The 18,769-nt window shown below is 40.0% G+C and overlaps 1 protein-coding gene and 1 long non-coding RNA gene across 5 annotated transcripts in view; one reads left to right on the plus strand and one right to left on the minus strand.

Annotated features, from left to right (window-relative positions):
• Window positions 1–17,510, plus strand: part of LOC137327960 (zinc finger protein 143-like) — a 75,386-nt gene extending 57,876 nt beyond the window's left edge. For all 4 annotated transcript variants that reach the window (XM_067993971.1, XM_067993973.1, XM_067993970.1 and 1 more), the window contains 5 exons: window positions 725–949; window positions 4,658–4,812; window positions 11,412–11,573; window positions 12,932–13,105; window positions 16,085–17,510. In XM_067993971.1, the coding sequence (XP_067850072.1) occupies window positions 725–949; window positions 4,658–4,812; window positions 11,412–11,573; window positions 12,932–13,105; window positions 16,085–16,174 (806 nt within the window). In that variant the 3' untranslated portion in view covers window positions 16,175–17,510. The remainder of the gene's footprint in view (window positions 1–724; window positions 950–4,657; window positions 4,813–11,411; window positions 11,574–12,931; window positions 13,106–16,084) is intronic.
• LOC137327963 (uncharacterized) overlaps window positions 1–18,769 on the minus strand; it is a 60,890-nt gene that overhangs the window by 37,832 nt on the left and 4,289 nt on the right. The window lies entirely within an intron of this gene.

The raw sequence follows: 18,769 nt of genomic DNA on the forward strand, positions 1-18,769 counted from the left end.
GAAAATCTGAATGCTCCATAATCAAAAACTTAACCTGCCCATACCCACACACAGCAAGATCCCCGTGCATACAAACTCCAAGCTTGGCCCATCATTCATCATCTTGCACACTTGTCCTCACCGCCACCACCAACCCCATCCCCCAAAACATCCTTGCCCGCCACCCCCTCACCTCTTTAAACTTCTTAGGCTTAAGGACTGGTAAAGGCTGATTCTTGATTGGTACATTTAGATCAGCCAGGGAGCAGCTATTTCCAGTCCTCCGTATCCAGGAAGGTTAAAGGTGAGCTGACATTGCTAATGACTTTGTGCACGTAAAGATTGGAAGCATCAAGGACTGGATAAAAGGAGCTTGCAGGCTGGATTTGGCCTCAGGGCTGCATGTTGGTCACCTCTGATAGAAGGCACAGAATCTTGCCAACCCCATTGTGCAGTTGGTATAGCGCTTCAGTAAACTGTTTTTATTTTTGCAATAAAGTGGAAGAGAAAAATCAGACCCGCTACCAACTAATTCTAGCAGTCCCATTCAGTTCAAAAGGCTTTAATTCTGCTGCATTTATGGCTCTTAACTCCTTTCAGGTTGTTAAATGACAAAATGGGTTTTATAAGAATGTGTTTTATTATTGCAAATGACGTGACATTTTACATGCAATTTTCCTTTTTATTGCTGTCTTTATCTTCGTTATGGAACTGTGACTTATTTTCATTTACTTATAATGTGCAGGGGAGAAGCCTTATGTATGTACTGTACCTGGCTGTGACAAGCGCTTCACTGAGTACTCCAGTTTATATAAACACCATGTAGTTCATACACATTCCAAACCATACAACTGTAACCACTGTGGCAAAACATATAAACAGACCTCCACACTGGCAATGCATAAGCGAACTGCACATGGGGACATTGAGCCAACTGAAGAAGAAGAGACTTTCTTTGAGCCACAGGATGGTGAGTATAGTTTTGTTTTTTAATATTTTTGACCATGAGCAACGTCACAGGTCAACTAGTAATATTTAATAATACTGATGTTGTGTAGTCCAAAAAACCCACGTTTTTCACAAAACTCTGATAATGTATGCACTGATGAAAGTCATCATCGTAAACAGAAATAGGAGAAACAAAATTGCAGACCCATTTTTTTTTTAAAAAGAGCATAGTAATTGTGCTCCATAAATTCCAAGACCAAGATCCCAAGTCTCTATGTTCACAGTTGATCTGTTCAAATTCTATTTTGTATTCCTTTTCCCCCCCCCAAATTTCACCTCTTCTGAAGGTGCAGACTCGGGTTAAGTATGGGTCCACGGCTACCGGGCCTTCTTCATGGCCATTCTTTATCTGTTATCCTCAATATTGACTATTGGGCTATTGACCATGGAGGACATCACAATGGAAGTCCACATGCATGCAGTTTCCAAGAGGAATCAGTGGATAATGATCAGGAATGGGAATCCTGGCCAATTTGCTTTGCCCTCTTCCCCAACCCAGGGGTGTGAAAGTCAATTGTCGTGTTTCTGATGCCCATTCCAACTAAGACCAGCTAGGACATACAACATTGATTGAATCTGGAACTTTCCTGGTTCTTATGGCTCAGTACTACACAAGACAGATTGAAGTTATTCAAAATGTATAATTTCAAAATGCAAAACCAAATGTAGATGTCATTCTACCACCTTTATTTCTGTGCTGAGATTTGATGTTCCATAGCGGTGATACTTTTTGGCAGTCAGTAGTCTAGTCCCAGATGAGGTTTTGTTTGGCATTTTGAGGTTTGCCTTTTATTAAGTTCTGTGGCGGGGATTTTAATAAAACAAAACTTTTAATTGTTACCATTATGGTTTATTCATCAGCTTCTTATAGCTTTCCATCTCTGTAATTACAGTAAAGGGAATGGAAAAACACAGCAGATTCCTCTGAAAATCTGGCATTTCCCATTGTCAGACATACTCCGCTGCACAACTGTCTCTTTTTTCACTATCTGGCTGGGCATTTGGGTCCTTCTGAGTTCCAAACCTGAAACTATAGGTGTGTGGTTGACAAATTGGAAGTTTATTATTGGGCAGCCAGGTGTGAAGGATTTTTGGTAATTATTGGTCGATATATATTTTGTAAAATAAACATCTCAACTATAGCTGTGTCTTGTAGATCTGAGAAGTTGTACTGACAATACAAATGTGATCAAATTGACAATATTTTTCCTCCACTTCTGTAACCATCCCCATCCCCTCATGAAGGTGATGATTTGTGCATCGCTCGCTCTGAGCTGTTGATTTGGTCATGAATTTGATACTAGCATCAACACAATGTAAACTGGTACCAAATTTCCTTTCTACTCCAAGCTATTTAAGTACATCTTGATACTGACCTTTTGAATTAATTTAGCATTTGCTTGCAAGGATTCCCATTCTGTTTGCACAATCAAGGAATTGTTTGTGTATGAGGCTAATGAATCGTCCTATATAAATGAGTTTCTGTTCTTTTAGAGCTTCTGTATTTTGGCAGTTGTATTTTTAAACTGGTCAGCATATCTGCTCAGTGTGGGAGAATGTGAATTTGTATTATTTTTTTCTTCTCTTTGCTTAAAATTTTTTGTGAACTCTCAGTTAAGTAACATACGAAAACGTAGGACTTGATTGCACAGGAGACCAATATAACATTACTCTGCATTTTATTACGGCATTGTACTACTCGACAGAAAGATTGGTGCATAGCTAAGACATACAGGAAGTTTCCAGGTTGTATCCCCAATCTGTGCTTAGTTAACTAATTTCAATCAGGGATGATAGGGCACTGTAATTGGTCTCCACACCCCTGCATTAGGGAGGGGAAAATCAGCTGGGGCTCTGTTCAGCATTGCTGTCCTTGAGACTCTTGGAGGAACTGTTATGTGTGGATATCTGGTGAGGACTTGATTGGGCTTAGCTGTGGTGCCCTTCACCCCACCCCCACCCCGCCCCTCTTGACACTTGCTGCAAATTCTCGCACATAAATAATGGCCACTTGGTTGACATAACAAAGGGGTGACTGGTGTCTATGGAATCGTGCACCAACAAGGACTTAAAGCCTTCAGGGGTGGAGAAAAGATTGGCAAGAGTAAAAAAAAATCAGAAGGCATTCTACTGTATTAATAGCAACATAACTAAGTTTATGATTACAAAAGACCATGACTCACAAGTATGATCGAATGCATTAGTAAATTAGAAGATAAACCTGGTAACTTATCACTACCAAAGAAAATTCTTATCGGTACACCTCACATTTATATACATTTTTGTAAGAACAAAAATAAGCATTTTTTTTCAAGACAGTAGTTTTTATTTCCTTCATTTTCTCTTGCAGTTATAATAATTAACACTTAGAGTAGAGCCCCAACTGCTTCTCCCACTGACATCAGCTAACTGAGCACCGACCTGAATCTGGGAACTTTTGGTCTATTTGGCTTAGTACCACAGTATGCAATGCACTTAACCACTAAACCATTTCAGCAATTGTTCAAAAATTTGATTATTCCAATGAAGTTGCTGGAGCACTGTGGCAAATCTTGTTTTCACATACGGGCAGTCCAATTTTTTTTTACACCTATGAAAATTAAACTAATCTTCATAGAAGCAGTCCGTGCCGCCTGCAGCAAGACCTGGACAACATACAAGCTTGGGCTGATAACTGGCAAGTAACATTCGCGCCAGGCAATGACCATCTCCAACAAGAGAGAAGAGAGCGTCTAACCACCTCCCTTTAACATTCAACGGCATTAACATCGCCAAATCCCCCACCATCAACATCCTGGGGGTCACCATTGACCAGAAACTTAATTGGACCAGCTACATAAATACTGTGGCTACAAGAGCAGGCCAGAGGCTGGGTATTCTGCGGCGAGTGTCTCATCTCCTGACTCCCCAAAGCTATTCCACGATCTACAAGGCACAAGTCAGGAGTGTGATGGAATACTCTCCACTTGCCTGGATGAGTGCAGCTCCAACAACACTCAAGAAGCTCGACACCATCCAAGACAAAGCAGCCCACTTGATTGGCAGCCCATCCACCACCCTAAACATTCACTCCCTTCATCACCGGCGCACCGTGGCTGCAGTGTGTACCATCCACAGGATGCACTGCAGCAACTCGACAAGGCTTCCTCGACAGCACCTCCCAAACCCGCGACCTCTACCACCTAGAAGGACAAGGGCAGCAGGCACATGGAAACAATACCACCTGCACGTTCCCCTCCAAGTCACACACCATCCCGACTTGGAAATATATTGCCGTTCCTTCATCGTCGCTGGGCCAAAATCCTGGAACTCCCTACCTATCAGCACTGTGGGTGAACCTTCACCACTCGGACTGCAGCGGCTCAAGAAGGCGGCTCACCACCACCTTCTCAAGGTCAATTAGGGATGGGCAATAAATGTTGGCCTTGCCAGCGATGCCCACCTCCCATGAATGAATTTTTAAAAAAAGGATAAAATGATTAAAGTTAATAGGAATGTTATGTTTGCTATTTATGCAGTTTGTGCAAGAAATTAAGTTTCATCAATGACTCTGTAGATATGATATTAATAGTTTTAAATTAGCCTGTGTGCGTTTTTTAAGTTCAGTAAAACATTCCCAATGTAGAAACCAGTTTTAACATTTTTTTTATGTCCTATTTGGTTTCAAAAGTTACTTCTGGGGATGAAATTCTTAAGGGACAACCAATTACCTATGTGACAGGAGTTGAAGAAGACAATGGGTTGTCTGGACAAGTTACTACAGTCGCACAAGCAAATGTAGATCAGCATATGGCTCTTATTGCACAAGATGGTACGCAACAACAGGTAAGAACAAAACTAAATTCAAGTTTCTGTCCTGTCGAGTCCAACTTTATTTTTTTCTTTTGCCTGTTCTTTTCCAGTCTGTTCTTTGCATCTCTTTTTGTGTGTTTCCATATCTGTTTTTTTTATTGCAACTGCAGTACTCTGCACTATTCTTGCAAAAATATTTTATGTATTAAAGGATTAAAATATTGAAGAATTTGTTTTGCTTCTCCATTAATGTTATGAGTCCAGGTATTTTAATCATGGCCCCATGGCAGAGCACGTTGGTTTACCAATTGGGTTAACAGGAAATAGGTTGACGATCGTCATTCACCAAACACTCACTTCTCAACATCTGCCAGACTGCTGGGGTTTCCTCAAAGGAAGGGTAAAAATATCAGAAGGCAAATTACTCTGTGTCTTGCTGCCAAGTTCACTTGCAATAGAACAGCATTGGCAAAGGCCTCGGTGCAGTTTGACAATTTTCTCATTTGGCCAAAGTGCATGGTTCAGGAGGGCCTAAAAGGGAGGAAAGATATCTTCAGACCAACAACCAAGCTTGTTCCATTTGCTACAGTTACTTTATTTTAATTGCGAAAAGTTTTTTGTTGTGGAGTTGTACTGCTGAGTGGAGCTGTCCTGGTTGCAATGTGACTGAGACAGCTTACTTCAATCTGTCCTGGCATACTCAAAATACTGACCTTGATTGCGTCTGAGTTGTAGTATGATCATCATATTTAAAAAGAGTATGTTGTAACCAGAACTGAACACAAAACTTTGTAAAGTATCCATACTGTTCACTTAGGAAGCATTTAGATTGTGACTTTAACGTCACTGTGACGTACTTTCGCTATAAATCCGGAGTCAAGGACAACTCGGAGCTGGTAGTCTTACACTCTTCGGTTTGACTAGCTGCTCATTAGACATCTGAATTTTAACTGCTGAGAGAAGAGCTCTGCATGTGGTAGTTGCATTATAAATGCAGCATTACATTATACCTCGATAACTACTGCCTTACTATGCAACAACACTTTTAACATCTGAACAACTCACACCCAGACGTGTTTTCTCCAATAGATTTTTTTTTCCTCCTCTTCTCAAACTGTTGACTCCTTGCAAGCATACTGTTCCAACGGTGCTCTTCATCTCCTAATTGTGAGCGTGAGTCTTTATAGTGAGTGCCAGTAGACTATTCAACTATGGGGGGATAAAAGTTGATTCCATTCTGTTCTTACCTGATGTCCACATGCACACTTGCAACTCGACAGCAGTCGGGACTGGGAACCCTGGGTAACTTCCACCTCCTCCAACCCAAAGATGGTGAAGCAATTATACTTCTCCTGTTTTTGCCCTAGTGGAGACCAGCTAACTCAGCTAGACTAGGTCTATAGATCTTTGAGCAATATTCCTCACCTTGTCCTCTTTGCTGCACAAATATTAGTGTATGTAAGGTTCTTTTTGTGTTCTAAGAATTCTCTAATTCTTAACTATGAATTTGTTTTTGTATCCAGCCAATTTGTAATCTCTCCATGGTCCTTTAAGTGAATCTTAGTAAATCTTCTCTTTGAAAACATGTTCATATATGAAATTGGATAATTATGTGGATCATCCTGTACCAGTGTTGTCTGTCATGCATTGTTGCTAATGCCAGTTTGTTTGATATCCCTGTCCAGGTCCTTGTATCATCCAGGCATCTTTCCCTTTGTCTTCCACTTGGGTTTTGGCCTTTCATTCCTTCCATGACCATCTTGCCTCAGTGGCCAAAATATTGCAGTTTTACATTCTGGTTTGCATCGTTCTCCAGGTTCTTAGCCTTTCAAGCACCCATTCATTACTACTCTTTGCAATCCAGGGAACTCAGATGATCTTTCTGTAAATCCACATCACAAAGGCTTGCAGTATTTCAATGTCCATAGTTTGCATCTGCAGAAAGCAGTTTCCAACAGTCTTCTTCATACATGCCTATATCCTTCCAAATATTGTTCAATCTTTGTGTGCCTTATTGCTAGGGTCCGTCTGGCTCTCATCTTTTTTTAACACTCATTTTGTCCTGTGACCCAGGATCCTTAATAGATGAATCTGCTGAAATGTTCGATCTCGCGCGCTCTCTCTCTCTGTCACTTATTTCATGTGTCCACTCCTGTTGGTCACTAGCTACATACTATCACTTTTGTTTCTTGGACTTCACTTTTAGTCCACAACAGCTACTTACAGTGGACAATTGGTCTCCTAGATCCTGTAATTATCTCTCAATATGCAGAGCTTTTCTCTCAGCAGTTAAAATTCAAATGTCTAATGAGTGTAGCAATTTCAAGCCCAGGTTTTTGGAAGAGGCTGAAGTCTCCAAGTAAAAAACTTAATGAAAGTATTCTATGACACAAAAGACAATTTTATAGCTAACGGGATGGAAAGAGAAGCCATTGTTGGAGATGCTTTAACTACAATTGGATAGGTAAGAGTGGAACCAAGCAAGGGCAATCCCGCTCAGCTGGACAACAGGAGCGAGGCGTTGGCGGTGGATAAAGTGGTCGACCATGTAAAAGGTTGAGAAAGATGAGGTATACTGCACCACCATCACAATCACAGAGGATGTCATTCGCAACTTTGATTAGAACTGTGGCAGGAACAGAAACCTGATTGAAGAGATTCAAACATGGAGTTGCAGGAATGACAGGCACGGATTTGGGAGGCGTCAACATGTTTAAGAACTATGGAGAAGAAAGGAAAGTTGGAGATGGGGCGGTAATTTGCAAGGACATAGGGGTTGAGGTTGCATTTTTTGAGGGGGGCGATGACAGATTTAAAAGGGATGGGGACAGTACCTGAGGAGAGGGAACTGTTTACAATTTCAGCTAGCATGGGGTCCAGGGAGGGAAGTTGCGTGGTCAGCAATTTAGTGCGAATGGGGGCAAGAGAGCAAGAAGTGGATCTCATGGACAAGATGAGCTTGGAGAGGGCATGAGGGGAGATAGGAGAGAAAGACACGGGTTCAAGGCTAGGGCACTGATGAACTTTGGGAGAAGTTTGGTTTATTGGGCAAGGGGAAGGAAGGAAGAGGCAGCTGAACAGATGGCCTCAATCTTAGTGACATGAGCTCCTCGCACTTGTTGCTTTTATAAATAAGTGGATCTCTCGTAGCTTTGTTCTTGGCGACTCAGAGGATACAGTTTTATCCCATGTAACACACAGTGCATTATCAGGGCCACTCATTTATGATGAGTCTAATAAAAATGCCATTTGACTTTTTTTCCCAGAGTATTGTCAGAGTATTAGTGGTATTTTCATGTTTGAATTCCATATTTGTACGTAATATGTTTGATAAGGAGAAGAACATTATATGGTTATAATATATTTGGTGTCGGGAATAAAGGCAATGTTGGTTAAAAATAAATAAATATTAAATAAAGTGAATGATTGAAAGAAATTACAGATATTTAAATGAAATAATAAATGAAAATTAAGATTTTTATATATAATTGCAGAGAATTATGAAGGAGTTGGAGTTATAATGTAGAATGTATGAAATGATATGTAATATGTGTAAATAATGTGTATGTAATATAATTTGTATAGATTCATATTTTTATATAACGTGTATTCATGTTTGGAATATTTTGCATATAGACGAATAATTTATAGAACTTTCTATTTGTTTGAGTGTCAGTTTGTTTCCCAGGAAGAATTTGTTTATGTTGGTGTGTGTCTGACAGTAAGTGTGTCATCAAGCAGGAAGATGGGGCTTAATGGTTTAAGAGGAAGATTTGTTTTCAATGAGGATACTGTCATCATGGAGTTTATGTGAGTGTGATGACAGCAGGGGAATGTGGTTGAGGGAGGGGGGAGGAAAGGGGGGGGGGGTGTTGCTGAGATGTGATGTTTGGAATTGAGGAGAAGGTCCTGGGTATGGTAATACTGGTGAGGTCAGGACCTGGGAACATTGGGATTGGGAGAATCATGAGGTGATGGAAATAGTATGATGGGGAAAGTAATGGTGTTACTTCCTGTAAGTATGGGAATTTCACACTATACGCAAGACTTAGTATAATACCTGTAAACAATTTTACAACACCAAGTTATAGTCCAACGATTTTATTTTTAATCCCACAAGCTTTCGGGGGCTTTCCCCTTCCTCAGGCGGTGTGGAAGTGACAATTTCGAATCCTTCGCATTTTAAGATCACATAACAAAGCCTGGTGATTACTGCCCGTTGCCAAGGCAATCACAGTGAGCAGACAGAAAGGTGTCATCTAAAAGGCCACTGAATATACAACCCCCCAAAAAAAAAAGAGAGAGAGACAGAACGAAGACAGTCAATGACCCGTTATATTAAAAACAGATAACATTTGTTCGCTGGTGGGGTTACGTGTAGTGTGACATGAACCCAAGATCCCGGTTGAGGCCGTCCTCATGGGTGCGGAACTTGGCTATTAATTTCTGCTCGACGATTTTGCGTTGTCGTGTGTCTCGAAGGCCGCCTTGGAGTATGTTTACCCGAAGGTCGGTGGCTGAATGTCCATGACTGCTGAAGTGTTCCCCGACAGGGAGAGAACCCTCCTGTTTGGCGATTGTTGCGCGGTGTCCGTTCATCCGTTGTCGCAGCGTCTGCATGGTCTCGCCAATGTACCATGCTCTGGGGCACCCTTTCCTGCAACGTATGAGGTAGACAACGTTGGCCGAGTCACAGGAGTATGAACCGTGCACCTGGTGGGTGGTGTCCTCTCGTGTGATGATGGTATCTGTGTCGATGATCTGGCATGTCTTGCAGAGGTTACCGTGGCAGGGTTGTGTGGTGTCGTGGACGCTGTTCTCCTGAAGGCTGGGTAATTTGCTGCGAACGATGGTTTGTTTGAGGTTGGGTGGCTGTTTAAAGGCGAGTAGTGGAGGTGTGGGGATGGCCATAGCGAGGTGTTCGTCATCATTGATGACATGTTGAAGGCTGCGGAGAACATGGTCCCTGTCGGGGAACACTTCAGCAGTCATGGACATTCAGCCACCGACCTTCGGGTAAACATACTCCAAGGCGGCCTTCGAGACACACGACAACGCAAAATCGTCGAGCAGAAATTAATAGCCAAGTTCCGCACCCATGAGGACGGCCTCAACCGGGATCTTGGGTTCATGTCACACTACACGTAACCCCACCAGCGAACAAATGTTATCTGTTTTTAATATAACGGGTCATTGACTGTCTTCGTTCTGTCTCTCTCTTTTTTTTGGGGGGTTGTATATTCAGTGGCCTTTTAGATGACACCTTTCTGTCTGCTCACTGTGATTGCCTTGGCAACGGGCAGTAATCACCAGGCTTTGTTATGTGATCTTAAAATGCGAAGGATTCGAAATTGTCACTTCCACACCGCCTGAGGAAGGGGAAAGCCCCCGAAAGCTTGTGGGATTAAAAATAAAATCGTTGGACTATAACTTGGTGTTGTAAAATTGTTTACAATTGTTAACCCCAGTCCATCACCGGCATCTCCACATCATAGTATAATACCAGCAGGTCTCCCATGGCATCACTCATGTTGAATTGGGAGATATGCTGTTTTAGAATAACAAAATTACGACATGCAACACACAAAATGCTATCAGGGCCCCAGTCAGCCGTTTCGTTCGATCCTTGGAAGCATTGGGCTGGGTGCAAGAGTCTGGGAGAACTGGGAAGGAGGTTGCAGGATCTAGCACTTAGGAAGAAGATACCAGGGTACGGAACGAATGGGGTGTTGGTGTGTGGGAGCATGGGGATGTGTGATGAGATCTGGGTGTTCAGGAGTGGCATGATGATGGGGCATTTTTGTCAGACAGTCAGAAGGAAAGTATGGGTGCCCAATGGAGACAGGAGCGGAGAAATACGGCAGGCGGGAGTGGGGAGGAAGGTACTGGTGCTTGGGATGGGACAGACAATAGACATCAGTAGCGAATCTGGAGCAGTGAGAAGGATCGAACGAAACGGCTGACTGGGGCCCTGATAGCATTTTGTGTGTTGCATGTCATAATTTTGTTATTCTAAAACAGCATATCTCCCAATTCAACATGAGTGATGCCATGGGAGATCTGCTGGTATTATACTAAGTCTTGCGTATAGTGTGAAATTCCCATACTTACAGGAAGTAACACTATTACTTTCCCCATCATACCATTTCCATCACCTCACCTAAGGCCCATTCAATTTTGGTCTTGTCTTTTTTGTCCTGTTGCATGTTCCTGCTTTTTATTAAGCACTTGATTTATTGATATTTGTTTGAATTCTTAAGCATAGTCAAGCTGGTTTGTGCCCACATTGGTAACCCAGCTTTTCAGACATCTCTGCTCCAACCATTTCTACTTCTCTGCTCTCCAAATTGCTGTAAGTTTTGCTATTTAACTATAAATAATAATATGCAATTAAAGTATTACATAAAAGTAAGGACCTATAAATAAGGACAGAATATATGACATTGAAATTGTGACTAAATTACATGTGTGCACCCTGGTTAAATCGTTCTCTGCCCTCTACCCATGCTTCACCTGAAGATTAAACTTGGTCTTCACTCCCCATGTGCAGTGTCTTAGGAGATCAACTAGTAAAAAAGACTTCTCAACTCTGTATGTTAAAAGTTGTAACCAGCTTTGTTTCTTTCTTTCAGGTCAGCATATCTCAGTCAGATCTGCAAGGGATCGGCAATACTATAACTATGGTAACGCAGGATGGCACTACCATCACAGTCCCTACACATGATGCAGTTATTTCCACACAAGATACTCATTCGGTTACAATGGTGACAACAGATGGTTTAGATGGTCAACAGGTAAAGGAGTTTTTGTTTTGTATGTTTAATATTTTTGAAACCAATGGCATTTAGGATTACATTTTATTCCAACTGTTGGTAATCCAAGGGCCAGACTTGTGCACAGACCAACTGGAAGTTTTCTAATTGTTATATAATTGTGCAAGTTTTCAATTTTTTTCTAAAATCTGTCAGTAATTTTTTTCTCCTATCTTTTTCCCAAAACAAAATAAACCTACTGCATCCACATATATCTATAAGTCTGCCTATTTTGGGGTATTTTCCCACTGCATGCTTGGAAAAAGACCCCCGTAGTCAGATTTCCCCTCTGTCTGCTGCGTTGGTCTGTTGCAACCAAAATAAACTTCATCACACATCTAAATACAGAATATAGTCTTAAGAAGTGGCGGGGTCAGGGGGGATTATGACACCCCCAAACATGCTGAGGTCGGCCATCGCGGCTTTGGAGGACCACCTCTGTCACCTATCTTCGGCCTCCAGGTTCAGCCTGCAAGTCGGCTCGGCCTTCGGACTTGGTATATCGGCCTTCCCAGTTCACGGCTCGTTCCCCTTCCTGCCAAGTTGGCCAAATCTCAAGTTTGACCCTCCCAGTCAGTCAAACCTAGCTCCGCCTCTGGACTTAAGCTATATAAACAGATTATTTCATTTTTTTCATATTTTTTCTTTTTCAACCCTTCCTAAGCTCTCCTTGTGTCATGTACTTTTTCCAGCTTTCAAGGCTGGTTGGAGACCAGCTCCCAAGCAGGTCCGTGACTAAACCAGTGTCACTCTTTCTCTAATTTTCTCTTCTTCCTTTTGCAAATTGTCAGGCCTCTGTTCATCTCCTAGCCATGAGGGCTTTTCTGAGATTTGAAAACTTGGTGTGTGGGTGAGAGCAGTACAAAACTGTGACGACACATTTTAGAATTCCAACATGTCACATCAGTATCCTACCTGCTTTAGTTTCTTAAAAAAAACTGTTGTAAATACAGACTGTCCTTATTCACTGCCTTGTGAAAGAGGATTATTTACTGCATGTCATAGCTTAACAAATAATACTTAAGCCATTAATATATAAGTGTTTTGTTTTATCGTAACAATATTAGCAATCATCTGCAGAATAGGTTCCAACCCACTAGACCAGATGCATGTGAAATAAGTCACCATTGACTAGCAGCTGTCTTTGGCAGATCAATTATACTCCAGTTAAATTTTTGTTTAAATGTAATCAGTTACAATTGATTAATTGACAGCACTATTCAAAATAATCTACTAAAGATCATATTTAAATCCACATACACTAAATGGAATGAACTAATTCTGAGAGTATGTGGTTTGTAAATTCTGTTATTTAATTAGAAGCATCTGTTTTCCTAAAGGTTGCTATAGTGACACCAGATTGTGTGATGAGAGGTGAGACTACTATAGCTGCATTACAGGCTGCAACTGTTGAAGTGGAAAAAATGGTTACCCATCAGCATCATTTAGTGACGGGAGGAGCACGACCTGTTACATTACTGGCTACAGCAAACGGCACTCAAATTGCAGTGCAGGTAGGTTTTGAACATTCCAGCTTTACATAAAAACCAAATGTATGTGATTTACACAACCAACACTTGTAATTATTTAACGTAGGTTTTGCTCAAAGTAAGATGAAATAAAATTAACCAAAAAACAGGAGGACCTGATAGTTTTGTGTTGTACTGCAGATCTCGGAGCTCTGAGCCTTCTTAATGACTGATGTTGAAGTCCAACACTCTTGTGTATATTGGCAGTTTTGTCTCTTCTCCTCCCCTTTTTACTTTGTTCTTTTATCTTTAAAACCTTGCTGCTATGTTGACATTGAACACTTGCCAATATTTTGGCCTTGGGGAGGGGAAAAATGACTACATATATTGTATGTTATGCACCAATAAAGTTTGATATACTGTGTGTTTATTGCTTACGTTCCTTCAAAATCAAAGGACAATTGTAATCTGACTGATACCGCACAGCAGTTTATTTCCACTCTAATTGTTAGTGTATAGTGATTTGTAGTCATGAGTGGTAGTAGGAAAAAAAAAATTCAAAACTTAGTCCCTGTCAGGGAATATATGATCATTGATGCAGTTTTAAATTGATGCTTTTTAAATGCAAAATCAGCAAATTAAATCCACTAGTCATCTGGTTTTGTGATATACCGTTCTTTATTGAAACCAGAATCAAGCTGTGCTTAGGAATATAAAGTGTTGAAACTAAATTGTGGGAAGGGTGAATTTCCTCAGGTCTTCTCCCACTCCACTACCAGTAGTTCACACCCCTAAATAGGGTTTCCACCAAAGTTATGCTGCCAGAGAGGGAGAAGCCCCGGGAAAATTTCCGGTCTTATATTAGAATATTTTTTCTAATTTCCCCCCTCCAATTTTCTGCCCATGTCTTCTAAAGGTGCTGAATCTTGTTGGGGAATTGTTCCACGGTGCTGGACACATCAAAGGATGAGGAGAGACTGAGGTTGACCATATGCAACCTTGGTGTCCTGTTTGTCCCTGAACTTCAGTCCGAGCCCCAAGATGATTTATTTGTACCTCCATATCATCACCCACCTCTGACCTTTATCACCCCAGCTGATGCTAAAATCCTTATCTATGCTTTTGTCACCTCCAGACTTACTCCAAGCTCTCTTCGCCACCCTCCCGATCAGTCACAAATTGCAACTCCTCTGAAACGCTGTTGCCTGCATCCAATCTCGTAATAAGTCCAACTCCCCTATCAATAATGTCCTCCCCAACCATTATTGGCTTCTGATCCCCCAACACATTAATTTCAGAACTTTCATCCTCATCTGTAATTTTCAAATACGATGCACTTTTGGTTTTAATCCCACTGTATTTTCTGCATTTTTTAAATTCATTCTCAAGATGTGGGCATCATTGGCATGGCCATCATTTATTGCCTATCCATAGTTGCCCTTGAGAAGGTGTAAATCTTGTAAATATCAAAAGGTTTTACAAAAAGAAAATTGCTTCTAATCTCCATTTTGTCAAGTGTATATAAAAAAACACAGCAAATTACTGTTCAAAATTATGCTTCTGTGGCCTTTGTGCAATAATATTTTTATTGCCAACATGGAATTGGAAGGAAACTTGTAGCTTCAGCTCTATTACTAGAGTAATTGGATGGAAATTCTTGCTTGCAGCTATTGTTTTCACTGCTGATAGTATAATAAAAATGTAGACCAAGGTTAAAATTGGAGCTCACCTTTTGGTACTTTTATGCTGACAATGCACCACTGATGATAGCTAATTGCAACCAACAATAGAAAGGAGACACACTCGACTTCTGATCACTCAGGTACCCAGCTTTTACTTAGTCCTTGGAGCGACCTTTGTAGGTAGCAGAAAATTAGCTTTTTCCTATTGTCCCTCTTTTGGGCCACACAATTACTAGCAGCGTGCTGCTTAGTTAAAAAGAGAGTGGTACTCTGAGGCCATAGTATTTGTTTGAGCATCAATGTAAAAATGCCTTTTGATCTAACTCAGTACCTCATCTCCAAATGACACAGAATATCCATGCCATCTGATTTAGTGATTTCTAAAACCTTAGCATTTCTCTTTCCTGTTGATAAACAATATAGTTCATAATCTAGGGTAAAAGAAGGGAAAATGATGGTTGTTCCAATTGTCCTCTGTGTTATGCAATTATCTGTGTGTAACATGAATGTAATGGAATTTTATGTCCTACTTTCCCTTAGAGATAATATTTTCATTTTTGTCTGATTCCCAGTAGCCTCCAAATGTTGGTGGTATGTTTAGTGATTTGAAACAGCTAGCTGCTCCTTGTAGGTACGAAGCCATGGTGATTCCTTTGGTAAAGACTGCCCTCTTTTCTTTCACCTTGACCTTACTTTCTAGCTCAAGGAGGATATGGAGCAAAGGTCAGAAGGGGTTGTGAAGGTGGATCATATAACAAAATGAATTTGAATTTTGCAGTTCCTGAATAGCAGCCTGTAGCAAAATGGCTGTAGGCAGGTGATGATCTGATCATTCCATTGGATGTTTTAGATTAGCAAACTCTATTAAATCCCCTGAATAAAACTTTCAAATGACCAGATAGTTATTGAATTTTGGAAAGATGGGAATTGGCGATCTGCCAGCATGTAACACCCTATCTGATACCACTATGTAGGACACATGGAGATGTTTGACGTTGCAATGGATCATTTCCATTCCCTCCCTACACCCCTGTGCCTCTCCACCTCCCTTACCTAATATCTCCTTCTTTGGCTCTGTGCCCATTTTTGTTTGATGATGCCTCTGTGAAGTGCTTTGGGACATTTTACTATGCTATATGCACTATATAAATGCAGGTTGTTGTTGCTATGTTTGTGATTTAACTAACTTTACTACCCATTCAAGTTAAGCTCTTATGAGTATAGTTTAACTGACAGAATGTCTAATAATCATTGGCACACTGTTGAGAACTGAGAAATGCAGTTTTGTTCATAAGAAATACTACATTTTCTAAATCATTATATGTATTATGTTTTTTCATAGCTTGGTGAGCAGCAATCATTGGAGGAAGCGATCAGAATAGCATCTAGAATACAACATGGTGAAACCCCAGGGATTGATGAACATCAATGAAAGAGTAATTGAAAGCAATACAAGGGCTGCAATTCTGCCTATTTCTAACAATAGTTGTACTGTATATAATACACAGACTGTATCACTCACAGGCCAAATGTAGCTTTTAAACTACATTTTTAAAGCTGCAATATATTGTAGTGAACATCATGAATTTCTTCAGCCTTCATTTAGAGTACTAGTTGAAGATAAGTTAATGAAACAAAATGTGTGACACTGCAAACTAGTTCTGAGAGTTTGGGTATTAACTTTTCTCCACTCTTCCCTTATAACATGTGTACTATTCTAATTTATTTTTGTCACTGCTCAGGTGCACTTGATACACCACAATTTTAAAAAATAAACAGTATCTCTGCAAACCACAGTGTTAGAGATGGATGTGTGGGTGGGAAGAATATTTACTGTACTACTGATTTCCAGTTTAAAGATGTGGACTCTTTATTCCAAAGTTTATTTACTTTACTAGACACATATGTACATTTTCCTCTTAAATGTTTTTTGCTAAAGCTTGTATAAACATGAATTTTTTTTTACTTTCTATGGTATGTTGCAGCTTTCGAGTGTGAATTATCACTGCCTGTAGACTGTGTACAGTTTGGACTAGACAAATCAGGTTCTTGATATTAAGGTACTTTAAACTGTAGGCCCGAAAATATGGAGTGCCTGAGCATGCGTTAATAACTTATACCTGCATGTATTTCAAAATAACTGGGAAATTTAAATAGAATATTATATTCTAGTACAAGCATTAAGGAGTTGCACATATTTGGGACTACAGTTTTACACTTTTATGAAAATTTATTTCGTACTATTAAAAGGTGTTTGATCTTTTGCTTGTGACCAATTACTTGTAAATACATACTAATGCCACAGATGTAACCTACATTTTACTTTTTACGTATGATCATGTAAAAGTTTAAAAAGGAGCTTTGGTTGTGCAATATTAAAAACATACAATCTAAATTTATTTTGCTTTATTCAAAAATAACACACTTTATTCTTTTTTGTGTTGGCATTTTAACTTCCTGAAGCAAAAAGAAAAAAAAACAATAAATTGCTTGAATGACTTGCTGAATTTATGATAAAGGTGCATCCTGTGCATAGGGTTTTAAATCAAATATGCTTAGACTGGAGCAATAACTCCCATCAGTAGAAAGGCAATAGCTGATTTATTGAAACATAGAAGCCACATTTGTTAAGGAGACTTCAAACAAGTTCTTTCTATTATGCTATATTTTTTTAAAAATTGGGAAAATAAATTTAAAATGTTTACTTTTTTATTTTGAAGTAGTAGCTTAACTTCTTGTCAGCAGGTATTGCCAGGGAATATTTTTAAAGTACATTAAAAGAAAATATTTTGAAATTAATTCTCTTGTGAGGGTTTTTATTTGAGTTTTTAATGTTTTAAAAACCTCCAGGGCCTTTTTCATTACTTTCATTATTCAGCCTAGCTGAACTTGGCAGCTTGGCTTACTTCGTAGCACTCAAGAGTCAGAAGGTTTCGAGTTCAAGCTCCACTGCAGAGCACATCATTTAGGTTGACCCTCCAGCACACTACTGAGGGAGTGCTGCATTGTTGGAGGTGCCATTCTACGAACGAGATGTTAAACTCAGGCCACCCCCAATTGTTTCATTGGTTCAGCTGGAAGTTAAGGATTCTCTGGCCATCTTCAAAGAAGAGCAGGGAGTTGTGCTGCTCTACTGGCCAAAATTCTTTCTTCAACCAACACCACCAAAATTATATTAACTGCTCATTCTTCTCAGTACTCTGTGTTCAAAATGGCTGATGCATTTTGCCAGCCTAGCAGCTACTGCACTTCTGAATAATTGTGAATTGCTTTGAGAGGTTTCTGAGATGTGATGAGGTGTTCTATAAATTCCAAGTCATTTTATTTATTTTCTAAAGTGAAATTGTAAAATTGTGATGAATTTATGCTTTTGGATTAAGTGTTTGTCAACCTGTGATATATTTGGAACATAGGAACAGGAGTAGGCCATTCAGCCCCTCAAACCTGTTTTGCCAATTCTTATTGGTAAATAACTATCAAATGGCACCCATGATTAATCAGTGACTACATGCAAAAACTGAAATACATTCAGGCTAGTTAGTTTTTATTTCCACACCTGCTGTCAAATATATTTGGCATACCTGCTGTCAAATATATTTGGCACATTGATGAAATGGTCAGTTAATTATCCAATTGAAATAGGCCACACAGTGAGGAACAAGAGAATACATTTTTCTGCCTTCATCCTTCCTCTCACAAAGATTGTGATTCATGGTTGAATGTACTTTTGTAGATAGTACCAGTTTTCCAGATCCTTGCCCAAGTGGGCAGACTTCAAGTATGAAGTTGGACAGGCTCTTGGGCCAGTCAACCATGGGGCATCATAGTTAAGCATCATACTGTCACCAGAACCCCATATGAGCACTTTTGAACAAGGAGTGGAGACCTTGGTTGAAGCAGTTCAATGGATTGCCAACAGCACTAAACCATATTGAAATATAACTTAATTATAATCAAACTCACACCTCATAATACTGCAGTCCTCAATAAATACTTGTACATTCTGTAAATCATGTAATTTGAAACA

The sequence above is a fragment of the Heptranchias perlo genome, chromosome 12 (assembly GCF_035084215.1).
Source record: "Heptranchias perlo isolate sHepPer1 chromosome 12, sHepPer1.hap1, whole genome shotgun sequence".
Classification (NCBI taxonomy): domain Eukaryota; kingdom Metazoa; phylum Chordata; class Chondrichthyes; order Hexanchiformes; family Hexanchidae; genus Heptranchias; species Heptranchias perlo.